General features: G+C 42.9%; 1 protein-coding gene across 1 annotated transcript; it reads right to left on the bottom strand.

Annotated features, from left to right (window-relative positions):
• Positions 1-582: 582 nt before the first annotated feature.
• LOC101469947 (matrix-remodeling-associated protein 5) lies at positions 583-16,893 on the bottom strand. Its single transcript, XM_004555485.4, has 12 exons — positions 16,515-16,893; positions 15,783-16,002; positions 15,480-15,609; positions 13,986-14,227; positions 13,619-13,770; positions 9,375-12,940; positions 8,065-8,206; positions 7,294-7,429; positions 5,786-6,976; positions 5,488-5,695; positions 4,536-4,757; positions 583-4,399 (listed from the first exon to the last, which is right to left on the bottom strand). Exons 2-12 carry the CDS (start codon positions 15,974-15,976, stop codon positions 2,261-2,263), a joined length of 8,322 nt encoding a protein of 2,773 aa, XP_004555542.2. The 5' UTR covers positions 15,977-16,002; positions 16,515-16,893; the 3' UTR covers positions 583-2,260.
• Between the last annotated feature and the right edge of the window lie 2,132 nt (positions 16,894-19,025).

The following is a 19,025-nucleotide window of genomic DNA, read 5'->3' as shown; positions in this document are numbered from 1 at the left end:
TGGTGTGAACGCTGTGTTGACAGCCCAGAGAAAAAAAACATGCAGTAATTACTTGGTGCAGCATTTTCGTCAGTTTTGGCATTGGCAGTAGTTCAGAGGTATTTTGCTCGCACTCCTTCGCTTTCCCTTACTCTAGCTGCCTGCCAATAACTTTTTTTTATACTAATGGCCAATATAGTGCACCGTCACACTGCTCGTATATACAGTACATAAGGTCAGGATTAATCAAAAGTATTCATCGCCTATTTACTGGACTCCCAGTGTAAACACCAGGTGTGAGCTCATGCATGGTGGCGTGTGGAGCTGCTCTGCAGGCTGTTGGGAGTTTTATTGCATTTCCCAGAGAGGCGAATATGATGTCATCAACATGTGTCTCATCTACTGTTAAGACCCCATTTCCTCGTCTGACAGCTGAGCCACGGATAAGGAGTTTCTGTTCTCATCATACACTCAAGGAAAAGTTTCCTTCTGCGCTCCCACCCTCCCACGAGGTGTTTTCTTTTTTCCTTCTAACTCCAAAAACTAGCACTCGCTCTTTGTCTGCACCGTGCTGCTTTTCAGAACAAAACTCAACCACTGACATTTCATTTTTTCCCATTTTTATTTATAAAATGAAGGTGTTAAAAGTCTAGGAAGCATTCATCACTGGCAAGTGAGACTTCAAACATATTCATATTTAATAATAATTCTCCCTTTAAGACTGTCTAACAACAGAGTTTGTACAAGGCAAATAATTTAAGGACAATATTTTTAAAAAATGATTAAGTGACTACATATAACTATGACCTCCTGGCTTTGTGCACAGGCGTAAGACAGGTGCTTGTACCGACAGACATCTATACAGTAGTTAATATCACAATAATCCTGAACATTACTCTTCAAAAACTGGCTTTTGTTGAAACATAAATGTTTTGTACCATATGTTCGGCTCCATTAGTGCTGTGAAAATGTAATGGAATCAGAAGGTGAGTACAAAGTCCTGAAGAATCTGCTTTTTCGAGTAGATCATAACACTGAAGCCCTCCATCAACATGCCTGTGAACGCTTTAACGAAAGCAGTTCAGTGCAAATAATGGCGCCAAATACGATTCTTTTTCCTGGTTTGTTACATATAGACCACCGCAACAAATCCAACCTAGTTAGCACATGAAAATACAACATTTTAAAATGACATTTTTAAACCCAAGAAGAACATTTTTTTAAATATACAACAGATGTAACACAATCATATTATGTGACATTACATTTGTACCTATGTGAATGGAAACAGTTGTGAAGGAAAAACTGACATGTTGTGCGATGCTGTGTGGCGTCGCTGGCAGAACGTTATCGGCAGATAAGCGGTTTAACATATAAATTGCAAAAAAGTTGCTGTTTATCACATGTAGCACAGAGATAAAGACGGCTTACATCAGCTGTACTCTCGCTACTGGAAATGCTCCAGTTTCAGACCAACCACTCATAGGAGGGCGACTCACCAGCAGTGAACTAACCTGTGTTATTATCAATGCAAAATGGAGCAAAATGGATGTTACACAGTTTTTGGACTAGAGAGTCAGCTGGTTTAAAGACTTTTTAATGTCTAATCCATTTGCTAACATGCACCTTGGTAAGGTCATGTCTAAAAAGGCCGAGGGCCACAGTGCATAGTGTGAAATTGCTATACTACATTGTGCAGTACATTGTTGTTCAGTGTTAGAGCAGAAATGTAAAGTAATAAAGCTAAATAATGAGCCGGTGTTAAATGGATATAGCGCATTTTGATCTTTCACACGAGGGTTGAAAATGTTTTTACATTTTACAAATAAACACAGAAAGAAAAGATGTTATTGTATTGGTGAACAATTCATTTTGCTCTTATTCCCCCTTTCTTACATTTTAGCACACGGTGGAGAAACAAGACCATTTCTGCAGGAAAAAATGCAGCATTTTTGCCACAATGATGAAATGAGCACTAATTAAAAACAGGATTTACACCAGTGAGACACCAAATGTGTAGACCACCTGCATGAAACATTGTACCTGTTTTTCAACCCCTGATTCAAAACCTCAAATACATAAATGAGACATAAACTGTATATCAGCAATGTGTCCTTTCTGAGAGTTATCAGTATCTCCCACACAGGGGTTTGCAGTTTCTTTGGGCATCAGGGACACAGAGTGTAAGCACTCAAACAGGTTATACACCAGTACAAAGAAGTGAAGTCTCTGTGTTTCTATTACATGACATTGTGTATGCGTGTATTGTCATCTCATCCGGTTATATAACATGCAGGTAGGTTGCCTTGGTGTCCACCCCTATCACATTTTTGGCGGTGCATTTGTAAAATCCTGTATCCATGCTTGTCGGTTTTTGTATCACTAAAGAACCCTGAGGGCTAAGATAGCGGTTCCCATAAATGCGAGGCTGAGCCATGACCTTCAGCTGCATCAGGTCTGGTGTTTCCCAGGTAACTGTCGCCCGGGGTGTTGCTATGGTCAGGCAGGGCAGTTCCACAGCGACACCGGGGCGGGTGTAGGTCACAGGGGAGGGGCCTGTTGTGATGCGCGGAGGGTAGGCGATGACAATAACAGGAACTGTGATCACTGAAACTGAGGAAGAGTCATAACTCGTGGATCTGCAGGTGTAGGTGCCACGGTCGAACACAGAGGCCTGCTGCACTGTTAATGCTCCATCCTCTTGGACTAAGCAACGGCCTGAATCATCACTCTCACCCTGGGACAGCACCTTGCCACTGGGCATGGTCCATGTGAATGAGCTGCGGGTAAAGCCAGGTGTTTGAGAAGCAGGGCAAGGCAGGTGAAGGGTCTCTCCATTAATGATGCTCACAAGAGAGGCTGTTTGGGTGATCACAGTGGGTGCTGAGGCAGTGCCAGTTGAGGATGGGGGGCCAACTGGGTGAGGTGGTGAAGGCAATCTCGCTGCACTTTGCCGAGGCTTTTCAGTAACTGAGATTCTCGGGTAAAGCACAGGTGACGCTGGCTTTGAGCTTAAGGACTGCTCTGATTCCACTAACCCTCTTGAGAGCGGCACCTTTGTTAAACCAACCCTTTCTACCCTGTGTGGAGATCTGACCTCCTCCTGCTGGTCTGACACCTCCAGCTCCACCCGCATTGTTGTCTCTCCTTTCTCACTTCTCACTACACAAACCAAGACACCACCATCACTCCCTCGAACACCCCGCAGCTCTAAGGTACCATTTCGGTGCACAGTAAGACGACTGCCATAGTAGGGAGATGGCAACATGCCATTCCCAGGCAGAAGCCAGAACAGACGCGACTGACGGGAATTTTGGGAAGGGCATGGCAAAAAAATAGTTTGACCTTTAACTGCTTGCTGCTTCACCGCCGTTGCTACACCCAGTACTGTGTTGGGGGAGTTTTTAGCATCAGTATTACTACTTAACTCACCACCATTTCTGCTGTCAGTCCTTCCTAGATTACCGCTCCTATTAAAATCATCCCCTCTGTGTGTGCTTGTCCCAACTGCTTTATTAGACACAGTGCTACTAAAGCCTCCAGCATTTCTCGAATTACCACTTAACCTGCCATTTTCTCCGCTCGTATTAGCGTCATTACTAGCCTTTCCTGCAATGACTTCATTGATATTCCGTGCAGGATTTCTCTCAGCACTACCTTCTCTAACTGTGCTGCGACTGTTACCTACACTGTTGCTGTTGTGTATAATACTAGGTCTATTCATATTAATTCCAGTATTATCTGCTTTAGTGCTTACATTCCTAGCACGGTTCACCCCCACGCTGATTACGCTACTGCTCAGTTTTGTTGTAATTCCACTCACAAGTCCGTTAAATCCATTTTGACTATCATTCTTAAGGACAGGATTAGAGCTACTGATTGCCAAATTAACACCACTGCTTGGTACAATGTTTCTTATCCTCTCATTATCGTTGTCATTGCTGCTGCTGTTGTTATGCAGCTTGTCTGTGATTCCAGACAATCCATAGCGGATTATCCCCCCATTGTTAATGTTGTCCCCTGATCTGGTGTCAGTTCCACTATTATTGCTCCAACCTCCACCTTCCACTCGGCCACGCAATCCATAGGTAGGCGTCTCCACCTCAAGCCTGACCACCCTGCTCCTCTCCCCAGCTGAGTTGCTTGCTTGGCACGTATAGTTTCCCGTGTCGATCTTTTGAGCTACGCGCACCTCCAGAGTGCCATTTGAAACCACCACTACTCGTTCAAAATAATAACCAGATCCTAAACTTCGTGGGATAACACGGTTTGCAGGGTTGAACCACGTCACTGTAGGGGTAGGGTTTCCTGTGGCTCGGCACGGAATTCGGGCCGTTGCTCCCTGGCGTACTTTCATGACATGGTAGCTTCTGTCATCAGTAAAAGTTGGAACAGATGTCATCATAACCTTTACTTTGACCTTGAAAGGATGAACAGATGATTTAATTGTTTAGTGTTTTTAGTTGTGTAAAAGCTTCAGTTTGAAAGCACTCATAACTCATGCAGCTCATGACAAAGACTTTTAATTAAAATGATGAAGAAATTACTTGTCTTACCTTCATGGTGTCGTGGCCGCCTTGATTCTCAGCGTAACACGTATACTCTCCTCCTACTCCAGCGCTTACTGCTGGAACCAGTAACGTCCCATTGCTGAACACTATTAGTCGTTGTTCTCGGCCTCCTCTGTCTTCCCCATGCAACACGCTGTTCACCATGGTTCCATCTGGTAAGGTCCAGTGGACAGCTGGGTCAGGCAGCCCTGATGCCTGGCAGTCCACCTGCAGAGGATCAGTGTTCCAGTGATGCATGATTTAAAAGGTTGTTGACTTTTTGTTTGGGATGAAAGCTGAAGTCGTAAGAAACATTATAAATGATAAATAACAACTACATGCTGCACTCTAAAACACATCTAAGCCACTACAAATTTCACACTCACACTAAAACACACCTCATAAATCTTTAAATTAAAATAATTATTTTTAAAAATCCCACACTTGCTTTGTTTTTTTTTTTTCTTGACATTTTTCACCAAGCCTTTAAATATTGATGTGTGCTTTATTTTCTGCTGAAAAACACTGCTGATGATTCATAGCTGCACATTTATGCGTCGGCAGGTTTTTCTTTCTTTTTTGACCCAAATAATATAAAACATTTTTAGATCCCAACTTAAAACCTGAACTTTAGGACTCAAATGTACCAACCCTGGCACGAAATAACTCTAAAACTCAACAGTAAACTTATATAAGAGAGGGACAGTTCAGATTTAGACATTTCTTGCCAGACATTTTAAACAATACAGCATCAAATGAATGAATGAATTGAATTATTTCACGGGAAATATGCAGTGCAAACACTACAACTTAATAACAACCCAGATTCAAATAAAATTGAGTGAGAAACACAGACTGGAAATAAAATATTAATCGCTTGTGTGCATTTATCAAACAAACTTTGCATCAGAAGCGGCTGAGAATTGCAATTTAATTACATTTCTGTTTTTCTGCTCACCTTCAGTGGTTTCCCGACTGACACCATCTGAGTGAGCAGTTGTTTTGGTTCAATCGTGGCGGGTTTCGCAGCTACAGTAACACGCAGGAGGCGATAATCATCTGCGACCTTGTTCCGTGCAATGCACAGGTAGTCTCCAGCATCCTTCTCCGTTACAGCTTGGACTGACAAGGTACCGTTAGGATGCACCTTCAAACGCCGGTCAAAACTTTCATTCAAACGTAGATAATTAAATTAGATGAAGTACTATTAAAATCAACAACATATGTAGTGATACAAATGTGGACATTCCCAGTACCTTAAGTGCTGGTCCACTAGCTTCCTGCTGGGGGTCCTCCAGATAATGATAGGGGTTGGGTTGCCAGTTACGGAGCAGTGAAGCTGTAAAATCCCCCCTTGTGGGACAGTAGAACTAGATGGTGATGTAGAAATAATACGGGCTTTGCTAAAAGGGGAGAGGAGCAAGGGATTCAAAACAGTAGATGCTCTCCTGTCTGTAGGGGAAGCAACTCTTGTGTTGGTTATACTGGGTGAGACTTTATTCTTATTTATTGACCCCGTGGAGGGTGGGGAAAGGGAAGAAGAATTTGTTTTTTTGACACTGGTAAAGTGTGTGTGGGAGGCAGTGACTGTTTTATTAAATTTAGGTGATGAGTTCGAGGACCGGTAAGGGTTAGATGAGGAGTGAGAAGAGCTTGAGGTGAGCGACGTCTTGGATTTTTCCAAGGGAGATATGGGGGAGCTAAATGGATTTGAGGGCTGGTTAGAGATACTCAGACCTGTGTCATTAATGAGTGATGAAGAAGGTGGCCTTTCAGTAGCAACAGCTTTTACTCCTTTATGACTTACTTCTCCCTGTCTTCTTTCTCCTTCTGCTCCCCCTTCAATTTTTAACTTCACTGTTCTCTTATCGGTCCCCACAGCATTACTTGCTGTGCACTCATAGCTCCCAGAATCCTTTGGCCCGACTTTTCGAATATGCAGTGTCCCATTGGTCAAGACAAAGAGGTTGCCGTGGAGAAACTGGGATGGGCGAACAAGGGTCCCATCTGGGATTCGCCAGCGGAGAGTTGGTGGAGGGGCACCTCGGGCTGAGCAGTGAGCATAAACTGGCCTCCCCGGAGACAAGAGCAGGTGTTCCTCTCTGGGTTGCTGTATCACCGGAGGTAACGAGGACACGTGTACACGCACAGAGGTGCTGGCAGCACCAGCTGAGTTGGAGGCCACGCAGCGATACACTCCTCGGTCACTGGGTAAAGTTACTGAGATATGAAGAGTTCCATTCGTGTCCACGCTGATTCGACTGGTGGAGGGGCCAGCAGATGTCATGACAGAACGATCTGGCAGAACCCACGAGAGCAGAGGGGCGGGAACACCATCCGCTTGGCACTCCAAGTGCACTTCTCCGCCCTGATGAATGGTGGCTTCTCTGTAACTAGCCAGCTGCATACGAGGGGGGCGAGTCCAAACTTCCAGGGTCGTTAGCAACCTGCCATGAAGAAGACGGGCAAAAAAAACCCCTCAATTTATGAAATATGCAAAGGCAAACACACAATGCATGACTCTATCAGAAATCACATAAGAGGCACCAAATCATACTTTATATATACAGGTTTGCATTACTGCGTATGTCACTGTTTGCTGTTATAACAACAGACTCAACAAGCATAACTGCACCACAATATACATTATGCTGAGTAATTTAATTACACATTACTGTAGGCTGATGTCATTAATATTAAAATACTGTGCCCTGTTGTCATTACACAACCATACTGTATGCATAACATATATCCGTAACCTCACCTATCACGACCCAGCATGCTTTGTGCACTGCAGATGTATGTGCCCCTGTCCTGCAGCTGAATATTCTGGATAACAAGGGTGCCATTTGACAGGACCTCAAAACGCTGAGCTCTGGAGTGGACTGACATCACCGCTCCTGAGTGAAAGACATACAGCAAGAGAGTAAGACAGACAGACGCACACAAAGAGAAGCAACGAGCAAAGAGAGTGAGGAAAAACGTTAAGAGGGTGAGAAAGAGACAGAGAGGAAAGGAGGAACGGGGGCACACCAAATGGCACAGCATGAAGTAAAGTCAGCGATGCAGTGCACAAAATGTTCCATTACTTGCTTGCGATGTCTTTCCCACATGGCAAGCTAGAGAAAAGCCTATTGTGTCCATGCCAGTGTATATGCTGGTTGTTAATGGGGTTTTTTTTTCATCACAGTAAAATGTGTTTGTATTCATTCATAGCACATATTAAAGCTGACGCTTATTTCCTTTAGCATTAGTGACCTCAGAGTGTAAACCTTTAATTACTCTGCTTTAAATGCAAAGTCAATAGATTTTAGACCATACCATACAGACATGCACATATGCAATAAACTGGTGAATGCGAAATAAGCACTGCTGCGTTTTCCAGCAAAATTAAAAGAATAAACATGAAGCCTGTTCCATGATTTGAGTTTATGCAACAGATTTAAAGTGGCGGTAAACTGGATTACACACTGACATAGCTCAGGGTGTTTTGTTTAAGGTATGTTAGAATAAATGCATTCTGCAGTGTGCATACCTGTGGCGACTTTAATCCACGTGATGGTGGGTTTTGGTTCTCCTTTAGCTTCACAAGTCAGCCTGGCAGTGCTCTCTGCTGGGAATGACACTGTCCTGACGTGCGGGTCTGCAATCCTTGGTCTGGATCTCACGACTGGAGCCTACAAGAGCACATTAAATCACAGGATAATGAATTTGACTCCTTTAAAATATTCAAACCTTTAAAGATATCTGGGATTCACTAATGAAACATTTTAAACTTTACAAGTTTAAAATGTTTCATTATGTTGGCCTGAATTAGGTTGGCCATTGAGTTTCATTTTCTTAACTAAATAGCCAGTGACTGGAGGGCTTCCAACAACCTACAGCAAGCAGGCCAATTAAAACACATTTGTGAAGTTATGAATCAGCATGAAAAGTCTGATTCACAGGGGCTAATTAAAAACTGCCAGTTTGTAAAATGTTTCTTATTGCTCTTTTTTTTTTTTTTTTTTAAATTAAATAGTGATATTGTGGAATAAGATATATAATATAGCTTCACAGTGATCTCAGACTTAGAGTTTTTGTTGGTGGACTGAGATTTTTAATCTACTGAGGCTTGCCAACAAGGCCTGTAAATTAATTAACAATTGATTACTTTAAATCCCATGGGATTAGACTCACATAATGCATAACAACACATAATGCTATTGATTGTGGAACACGTGTTTTTAATTTTGTTTTTTTCTTTAGATCTCTGACAGAGCTCTGGAGAATCCATGAAATTGTAGAATTGTCATAAACATCCTTTAATTTTAATTGCAGGTCATGTGGATAGAGATTAGACTGTTTGGAGATCTAGATTTTGCCCCAAGGGCTTGCAGAGTTGGGTGTGTGTGTGTGTGTGTGTGTGTGTGTGTGTGTGTGTGTGTGTGTGTGTGTGTGTGTGTGTGTGTGTGTGTTGTTTTTTTCTGGGTCAGCCAACTCTGGTTTGGAGCATCAGAGGCACTCACTTGGTAAAGAAATGTTAATGTGAGTTGTGTGTATATAAACTGCAAATTACATTTAAAAGTGCACTTAAAGAAATTACCCACTGCATAAATTACTAAATGACTAAAAGCAAGTAAAAATGGGGAAACATTAATTTGCAATTGAATTAACACTAGAAAAGAACAAATGGTGGTCCTAGTTTGGCTGTTATTCTCTTTGTAGTGTGTGTGTGTGTGTGTGTGTGTGCGCGTGTGTGTGTGTGTGTGTGTGTGTGTGTGTATGTGTGTGCTTGCCTTAAAGCCCATTTTGGGTAGCACTACCTATAAAATAGAAATGTTATTTGAATTCATTTGGACTCACCCCAGGAGCCACAGGGAATGAAGGGGACCAGTTAGTCCTGCTGCTGTGTGAATCTGGAATTGAATTAGCGCCGGCGTTTTTCCAGTCAGTGGGGGGCCGACTCTGGTTTGGAGCACCAGAGGCAAGCCTCTCTCTGGGGTCAGCTAGGTCGATGCTTGGCCTCTCCCGGGATGATGTTTTGGTATTTGCTGATGTCATTATTGCAGCGGTACTGGAAAGTGTGCTAGGCGTAGCTGCCCTAGAAGTTGAGTGAATTTTGGCTGAAACTGTAAATGTTGGAGTAGTGGTAGTAGTAGTAGTAGTTTTAGTAGTTTCAGATGTAGTAGAAGCAGTAGCAGTAGATGGAGGGTTAAGAAATCGGGACGTAACAATGAATAAGTTTGAAGAACTACTAGTAGTAGTGCTAGTATCGGTAGTAGTTGAAATCAAAGCATTATTATTAGGGTTTATTGTAGTGGTAAAGAGTTCAACTACAGGAATAGTAGCGGGAGTAGTAGGTGTAAGAATAGGTGTAGCAGAGGTAGAAGCACTTGCAGTATGTCTGGTAGTGCTAGATGTTGGAATAATAGTCCTAGCAAATATGGTGGAACTTGTAGTCCTAGGATTAATTGCAGTTGTTGTGGGAAGCTTGTACTCATTAGTCATAGCAGAAGATGTACTTTTAGAGCTGCTGGCATTTGCATTAGAATAAACCTTTTTAGGGGCAGTTGTAGGATTTGTTATGGTTTTTGCAGTAGCTGCACTGGAAACTGAAACAAGGGAGGAGTGAGTTGCTGGAGAGGAAGACTGATATAGTATGCTCACAAAATTCTTCCCCAGCTTTTCACTGTGTTTGTTTGGGGGTGTGTCAATATGCTTGCCTAAGGCTGTTTGTGTTTCTGTGTGTTTGTGTATACTGTGTGCTAAGGTATGTGTGCCTGGCACATGTGTTTCTGAAATGACAAAATTAGAATGAGTGGGTGCTGGTGTGCTGAAAAGAGTGGACTCTTCACTGTCTGGTATCTCTTCCCTGTCTGGTCTCTTGCCTGAGTGAGTCATTATAGCTTTAGGTGTGTATCTGTTTGTATACGAGGGGGAGGGAGTCTGTGAGGGGGAGGAAGATGATGAAGCAGAGCCAAAAAGATTCAGAGCAACATCGTTTGGAGCAGTCTTAATATGGTCTCTCTGTGTCGACAAAATTCCCGCAGATGTGGCTGTTGAGACCAGTGACAACATATTGATTTGATTTGTAGTGGTGTCAGGTGTCACAGCAGGGGTTATTGGGTTTGTGGGTTCCAGGGGACGTTGGTTTGGGGTCAAAAGTTGCACCCTGGGCCTGTTGATGATTCGTCTCCGCTGTCCAATCTTCCTGTGTGAGTTCCGAGGTCTTTGGGGGCGGGAGTTTGGCACCAAATTAGGGAAGAACCGCTGTCGGGGATTCTGTGGTCTCGTTCTTGATGGATTGGGGTTCACTTCTCGCTCATCTCCTTCAACTGGTTCTGGGACAATTTCATTTGTTCCTGACACTGGATAAGATGTGACCGGTTCTTTCCGTGTCACTGCGTTTGCTGCTGTCTGTGTTTGTGAACCCGGTATCTCTGCCTGCCTGAGTGTGTCTGTCTCATTCTCTATCTGTTTTTCTGTTGACCTCTCTGTACCTTCTTCTGTCTCAGAGTCTGTTTCAGTCTCTGTTTTTATCTCTGTTTTTGTCGGGCTTCCTGTGTTAACAGGTTGAATGGGCTGTAACTCTTCCTCCTGAAGAACTATATCATCAACAGACGACCCTTCAGTTTCTGCTTCCACTCCTGCTGCCTGACCTCTACCTCTATCTGTATCATCATCTTCCTCGTGTTCTATCGTGACTCTGTCTTCAGCTTCTTGGACCGGTGCAGCTGTGGGCTTTTCTGTTGTGATAAGTTGGCCACGATTAGCGAGAGCAGTCCTTTGACGTATCTTAGCCAAAAGGTCAGCCCATTTCTGCGGATCTATCTTTTTTTTGCTCGTGCTAACTCTACGTTTGTTCTCAAAGAGGTTTCTTCTCTGGTCTGTGGATGAAAAAGCTGCACCGCCTCGTCTCCGGGAGCCTTCTCTTACAGGCCCACGTCTTCGTGGGTTTCCAATCGGATAGCGTCTGTTTGGGGGTCCCTGAAACGACACTGGGCGTTTTCTATTTCCAACAGTCGCCTCTTCCACTTCCTCTCCGTCCCCTGATCCTTCATTCATGTCACGTAATAAAGGAGCTCTTATCCTGGTTGACCGGCCAGCAGCAGACTGTGGTCCTCTGGGAAACGAAGTCCTAAGTGCAGGGATATGCTGTGAATTTAATATCAGCTGCACTGACAGAGCATCTCTACCATAGTGGTTGACTGCAGTGCAGCGGTAATGACCACCATCCCTCAGGGAGGGGTTAGGCAGATAGAGACTCCCATTTGTTTCTATGGTGAGTCCACCTGGCACAGCAGTTCCTCGGCGTACCACATTTCCATTTGGCAAAATCCAGCTTAAATAAGGCTCTGGTGAACCAGACATCCTGCAAGGCAAACTGACAGGTTCTCCAACTGTCCCTGTGACAGGAGGCCCCACTTGCTCTCCTAAATGCGGAACAGAGGACTCCTCCACTGCCAGATGCAGAGGAAGAACATCTACGTCCCTTCCAGCCCTGGCAACGCAGTAGTAAATCCCAGCATCTGACAGTTGTACATTTTGTAGCAGTAAAACAAAGCCTGAAGCCCGGAGCCTGCCATCTAGGGTGCTGGAGGGGGAGAGGAGTTCAGATCCATCTGGGAGAATCCACTGTGCTTTGGGGTTGCCAGAAGTGAGAATTGGGCAGGGTAGCTGTACTTTACTGCCTGCTACTGCTGCCAGTGCTGTGGTAGTATGATTAGTTGAAATCAGCACCCAAGGGTGAGAAGCAGCAGAGGATGATGAGAGTTGAGAGGTAGGGTCAAGATGAGCAGAAACTCTTGTTGAGTATATAAGCTGAACCTTATGTCCATTAGACTGCGCTCTGTTTAGCTGAATGCTAATAGCTGGCTGCATTAACCACTGAGGCCTGGCTTTAACAGAAGCTTTGACTCCAGTGTGATAATATCCATCTGTCTCTGCTGCCTGCCTATAGCGGTAGGCCAACGCTGGGGATTTACTCAGCATGATCTCCCTCTCGAGGCGAACTGCAGTCTCGCTGTAGTAAGCCAGAATCCTCCAAAGTTTCTCATAGCTCTGTCTCTCCACGGGGCACTCCAGAGAGAGCGAGAGAGCGAGAGGAAGAGGAGAAGATGAAGACACGGAGAGATCTGGAGGAGGAGCAATATCTTGGGAGTCGGATGATTGAGTGATGTTGCAACTCAGATCAACACTGTACCCTTGCTGGTCAGACAAACCCAGTGAGGCACTGCCTAAGGGCTCTCTGAAGGTCTCACTTGATTTAATTTCACTGGGTTCTGTCCCTAAAGGTGCCTCTTTTCCTGGAGACGGGATCACTGGTGAATTGCACGTTAAAGCAGTCTGTTCAAGCAAGCCCTGCCCTTGAAGTGAATTGGGGGATGTACATAATGGACACTGTGGGCCACCAGGACATTTCATCAAGCCTAATTGAAAGAGGGAAACAGAGAAAATGATATCACAAAAGACAGCCTTACCATATCTAATGTCATAGCAGCTATGCAAATACACAATAGCACGTTTTAGCTCTTTCAACATATAACTGCATATTATAGTCATTTATTAGTCATGGCAGCATATTTTAAGCATTCATTACACTTTATATCTCTTACTAATTAGGTATGGTTACTTAATTTACACATAAATCAGAAATATGCATCACTTCATTACTACACAGGAATCATTAGCCTATATTTCAGTGGACACACATCAGTGCTGTCATCATGGATTAGTCATGGCAAGTTAAGTCTGGCATATCAATGAGACACATTTCACGGCCTAGCTTTCTCTCACATCTCAATAACAGCCACAAAACACACTGGAAGATAATGGGGAGAAACAATGAATAATTTGTGACAAAAAGCAGGTGGAGGGCGGTAGTGGCCAAAGGTTCTCAGATAACAAAACCAGATGCATTAAAATGAATGGTTTTGGCATGCAGCTCTCGGTCTCGGCTTATAAAGTGGAAATATCAACTAAACAATCTTCTGTTTCTCAGCCCGTTCCCAATGTTCCTTCTCACCTTATCTATTTCTTCTTCTGAACACGTTAGAGAGACAAAACAATAAGTGTAAACAAATGATTTTTTCAGGAATGGCAGTCACCTGGGTGAGCCAGAGTCCAAGAAAGAAACCAGTTCATCCTGCAGTCACAGCTCCACGGATTAGCCTGCAGCATAAGAGTTTCCAGCAGAGGTGCTGTTGCTAAAGCGTCTTTGGGCAGGGTGGTTAGACTGTTGTTGGAGAGGTCCAGGTGTCTAAAGAAAGGGAAGAAGAAAAAACTGATATGAAAACAGAGGGAAAGCAGAGTCTGAATCAAAGCAGATGGCTGCTTGGACTGAATTTAAGTTAACAATTACTGTGTTGCCCTCACTCTCAGGACTACCAGCAGAACTAAATCTGGTTATACTTTTAAAACCAGATTTCCCTCGCACTGATTATTACATTGAATGTTTGAAGTGTACAAGCTCACCTGAGTGTGGAAAAGTAATATGTATTCAGTAGGGACAATGTGCATAGAGTGTGAGGGTGCAACTGATGCAGCCTGTTTCCTTGTAGACGAAGCAGCCGGAGGCTAGGCAGCTGGAGCAGGGCCCGGGGGTGGATGTGCTGGAGGAGGTTGTGATCCAAATACAGGCGGAGCAGTGAGGTCAGGCCAGAGAAGGTCAGCGATGAAGAGATCTCTCTCAGCTTGTTATAGCTTAGCTTTAGTATCTGTGGGAATAAAGGAAATGAAATGAGCAGAAGGAATGGAGGATTAGGACAGACATCTAAGGCTGATTTAAAAGGAAAAGAAAAGTCGGTTACTGGACACCACATGCTGGCAACATGAGTCTATAACATGAGAATAAAGAGATGTGTAAAAATCCAAGTAGAAACAACTTATCCTGAGTAATTTTTTTAAAATACAAGCAAAGATTTCAAGAAAATAGTTAAAACATTTACAAAACTACTGCTGACAGCATATCCAGATGAAATATTCATGCTGTGCATCGGGTCAAACTAAAAGGATATCCTAGAACTGGCGGGGTTTCTCATTATCCAAATGTAAAATTTAGCACTTTCCCCAAAAGGAAACTGTAAGAAATCTATTGCTATTCCAGCCATGTGTGAAGATCCCGCCAGAAATTTAAGAAGGCGCACCATGAAAATCAGGTTGTGGAATTTTGTTTCTGTGAGGCTTACGTTAAATCTGCCCTCTGGGGAGGCTACTGAGCTGGAAGAGTTCCAGCTGCTGACGGATCAAGCATGTGAAGACGTCAGCACATGAAAATATGGATCCTATTACCACAGAACGGCAAATATATCAGCATCTGCCTGGGAGATGAAGGGAACAATTGCTAGTTGAGTAATATCACTTCCCCACGGACTGCTAACTCTGCCCTCAGGTTGCTTCTCAAATGTCCAGTGTGTTTCCTGTCACCAAGCAGTGAAACGAATGATGATTGCTAAATTATGCATCACTTATAAAGAAATTAGGAAAAAAATGCTGACGTTTTGAATCTACGAAATGATGACTGTTCGCTTTGATTGATTAATTCTAGATTAGTTTTGCAGATCAGAGCTTTAGCTAATGAATCGGTTTAATATTAATAGTATGACTGCAGGATTTGGGCACATTTATCAGTGTAGCGTCGTTTCTAAATTACACCAAACCTTTTTGACAAATACTATTTATCTTGATAATCATACATTACTGGTGTTATCAGTAACAGAAACCTTCTTTGACAAGCGGTTTTAATGTTAATCTCTCATAGTTAGAGTGTTATTAAGAGTGTTAATTACAAGTATTTCAGATGTTACTGGTCTACTGTATCGTAACTTTTTATCTCCACTGTCACAAAATGTTGTCTCTCCTACCCATTAGGGTGTTGAGGCGACTGTTTGTTGGACTCTCTGTTTAATTAGATTCACTAACCCCAGTGAGAAAGGTCAGAAGTATTGTCTTTCTCCTCTTCCTGTTTACCTGTAGCGATTTCATGTCTCTGAACGCTGCATCTGGAAGATGATGGAGGTCATTGCTGTGAAGCATCAGAAGCTCCACCCTCCTTAACCCAGCCAAAGACCTGTCATGGAGGTTCCTGATGCTGTTAAACCTGCCAGAGAACAAAACACCATCTGTATACTTTAAAAAAAAAATTCCTGTGTTGACTGATTTAAAAAAAAAGAATAAAAAACACCCAAAAAAGCTTTAGCTCGTTATCACTGATATGTTACATATGTGTGAGCAGCATACTTTGTTCTTTTGGATGTATGTGTGTTTCCATACCCTAAGTTTATGCGTCTGGTGTGTGCAGGCAGACCGGGAGGTATAGCGAGCAGTGAGCGGAAGGTGCAGTGGACTTCATTGGCCTGGTAGCAATTACAGGTCCTGGGGCAGGACTTGCTCGTGGGCACAACAAGTGCCAGCATCAGGAGAGCCAGTAAAGCCGCAAGCACATTCACTCCCCGATTCATTTTCATTTACTAGAGGAGACAGTACACTATCACTGCAAAAGAGGAAAAGGAAGTCAGGAATAATGGAGAGAAGCAAAGAGCACCAAAATTTCTCCAACAACTTCTGTCAAAATAACCTCTTTCCTTTTTTTAAGTAGAGACCACAGTGCTACTCCTCACACTTTTACTTATACTCAAGCCACAGAGCCATGCTGGAACACCGCACCTGTCTTAAAGGTGAGATATTTAAGTATAAGACATACAGACGCGCATGCGTGTGCTTAAGTAGTTAGCGGTGTGGCTGATGCGATATATGAATGAAGGTTTAAGTCAAAGGGCGCATTAGGAGGCTAGAAATACTCCCGCCCTCTCCCTCGCTCGCTCTGTTACTCTCACCCAATCGCAAAATTAACATAAAAACGCCAAACATTTAAATTCAACAGACCAACTATAGAGCTAAACATGAGAAAGCTTTTCGACCTATAGTTAAAATTTAAGTAAATCATGCTGATGAGCAAGAAGCATTGGAGATAAATAGATTCTTTTACCGCGTTTCACAACATACCTTGAAATCCTTCGGTCCGGGGGAGTTAATCATTTAATGGAATTATTCATTTTGACTATCAAACGCTGACTTTAATCCAGCTGCACGGTTCGGAAATTTAAAAGCAAATGTATGCAGTTTATCCGCCCATCAGGTCCGATACTTGGAGTGAATTCCCAAGAAAGTTATCACCTTAGAAGAGAGCCAAGAAAATCCTGAAAAGTAATATCACTTTTTTTCCAACTCCACAAAACTTTTTTTTAAAGTATGTTAACAACATCCAGAGTTCTTCATGCGTCTCTACAAAAGTAGAGCGGCAGGAGCGGCAAGCGGACTATTTGCATAAGCGTCTGGCGCTGTGTGAATGTGTGCGAGCGTGTGTTTGTGTATGGGACAGTGGATGTGTATTTGGAAAGGGGGACTGGACTGAAGTGCACCGAGTGACGCTCGGGGAGAAGGGTCCATCCAAGGAGGGGCTTTCTCTGGAAACCCAGAGGTAACAAGTTACCGCGTTCGGGCTGCTGCTCCTCTCAAATGCGTGTAGCTGTCAGAAAATAACGCCAAAACTCATTTGCAAACTCTTATGTCGGATAAAGGCTCTTATAACTTCTCTAGGAAGTTTAACTTAGGTCATTTTTTCTATATAATTTTAATTTCGAGAGGGCTTCTGGCTTTTACTTATTTCATATAATCTTACTGTCTGAACAGTTTTTAAATTTAAGCTGCAGAAATGTGGAAATTTGTGAACAGTAAATATTGTCATTTGATCTGACATCAAAAATAAGCTCATTAATAGGATAGAGTCTAAAGAAACAAACTATGAGGTATCCATCTGAGCCTCCTTATTACTATATTATAGTAAATATGATTTTGACCTATTGCCATTAAGATGGCTTCTCCACTCTGCCAGAAGATTATTCTGGTGAAAAAAATAGTAAACTTCTGTATTTAACTAAATTTAATGTAATATTAATCAAAGATATTGGGCAATGAAAAAAGTCTGAGCACACAAAATACCATATTACCCTCACCGAACCATTAAACGCACCCATGATACCAAAAATTACACAGAAGACATGACCTCTGTCTCTTCATTGGCCCTTAGGCTGTCTCTGATGTACACATTTGGGTTAGGATCTACATCTTATTCTAATCCATCTGATGTGTCACAACTTTTTCAAGGACACTGAAGCAGAAGCTGAACTGCAGCTTGCTTAATTGGGAGATCCTCTGTTGGTAACATGTGGTTCCATATTTTCAAGTTCCACTAAAAATTTATCTAATTTTCAGGCACCACGTGGCGATTACACCTCCTTCTGTGAGACTTAAATGAAGGGACAGCAAAAATAGACTGATGCTCCTCAGCTGTTGTCCCCTTTAAGTAACCCCACCCCCATTTGTCACAGTAAGTTAGTGACAAGCGAGTACGCCTGGCAGAGGCTCTTTGCATTCCTTTAGGTCATTAAAGCGATATTTCTGAGAGAGAAAAAAATCACCTTATTTACCCTGGACAGAAAAACTGCTTGAGTTTCTAGGTCTCTCAATAAACTTTTCCAGCACAACTGAAAGGTTTTGTTTTTTTTTACTCACCACAGGGGGCAGCAGTACTGAAGTGCAGCAGCAGATGTGCAAATAAGGTCACCACTGAAAAGTTTTGAAGAATTCACATCAGCTGCCTGAATAATGGATTGTTGCTCTAATCCTGAATGACTGTTCATACCTGCTGGCTTGACAGTCGACAAGTGAACATCCGCAGACATCTGAGTGGATGGGATTTGATGCTTTACATTCACCAGCAAAATTCCCTCTGATGTTTTTCAACAGATGATCCAGTCTTCACCACCTTATAACCCTTGTCTCTGCAGGCAGTGTTGGCCTGTGAGAGCTTAGCAGCTCTCACATGCTGCACCGATTCCCTGTAGCTGTAATATGACTGTAAAAAGCATTAGGCCCAGTCCCAGCTCACTTCATTACAATACTTATCACTGTTATTGGAATGTATTGGACCATAATAAATGAATCACTGTCTGTCTAACTGGAAACAAGTAAGGAATGAAGACATAATGTAATATAAAGGCTCCTTGGGGGAAGAGAATGAATGAAGGGAGTCAAGAGAAAAAAAGAGGAGCAAAGAGAATGAGGGTTAAAGGCACTATGCTTTTGGCTTATGGAGAATGACCCACACTATTAAGTAAATGGTTTACATGCTGCATAAACAATTAGCTCCCGTCCCTTAGCTTCTTTTTTTTATCACCAGTTATAGGCTTGGTTTTTGTGTTTTTTCAGTTTTGTAAAGTGAAACATGGCATCTTTACCTCAAATGTCCAATTTTCTGTATTTAACAAGTGAGGAAATAAAGGATGCTATCAGCGATGCTATTTGTGTGCTATCGGCACACAGAAAATAATATTTACCGCTCTCAGGCCCCTGGTTCTAAGAATAAATAAATATTTTAGTTCGAGAAGCTGGCGGCCAAGAGTTTTGAGGTATTTACTGACAAATTTCTCTGAGCTGAATTGAAAGCTGCAGTAA

This window comes from Maylandia zebra, linkage group LG16 (assembly GCF_041146795.1).
Source record: "Maylandia zebra isolate NMK-2024a linkage group LG16, Mzebra_GT3a, whole genome shotgun sequence".
NCBI lineage: Eukaryota > Metazoa > Chordata > Actinopteri > Cichliformes > Cichlidae > Maylandia > Maylandia zebra.
Note: the sequence above shows the minus strand (reverse complement) of the source record. Positions and strands in the feature narration are given on the sequence as shown.

Bases quoted from the DNA above. Each gene is read 5' to 3' on its own strand.
- LOC101469947 (XM_004555485.4), bottom strand. From the start codon at position 15,976: ATGAAAATGAATCGGGGAGTGAATGTGCTTGCGGCTTTACTGGCTCTC. The intron at 15,610-15,782 runs GTATGGAAACAC...GTTCTCTGGCAG, and splicing joins ACCAGACGCATAAACTTAGG to GTTTAACAGCATCAGGAACC. The intron at 13,771-13,985 runs GTGAGCTTGTAC...CCCTTTCTTTAG, and splicing joins TATTACTTTTCCACACTCAG to ACACCTGGACCTCTCCAACA.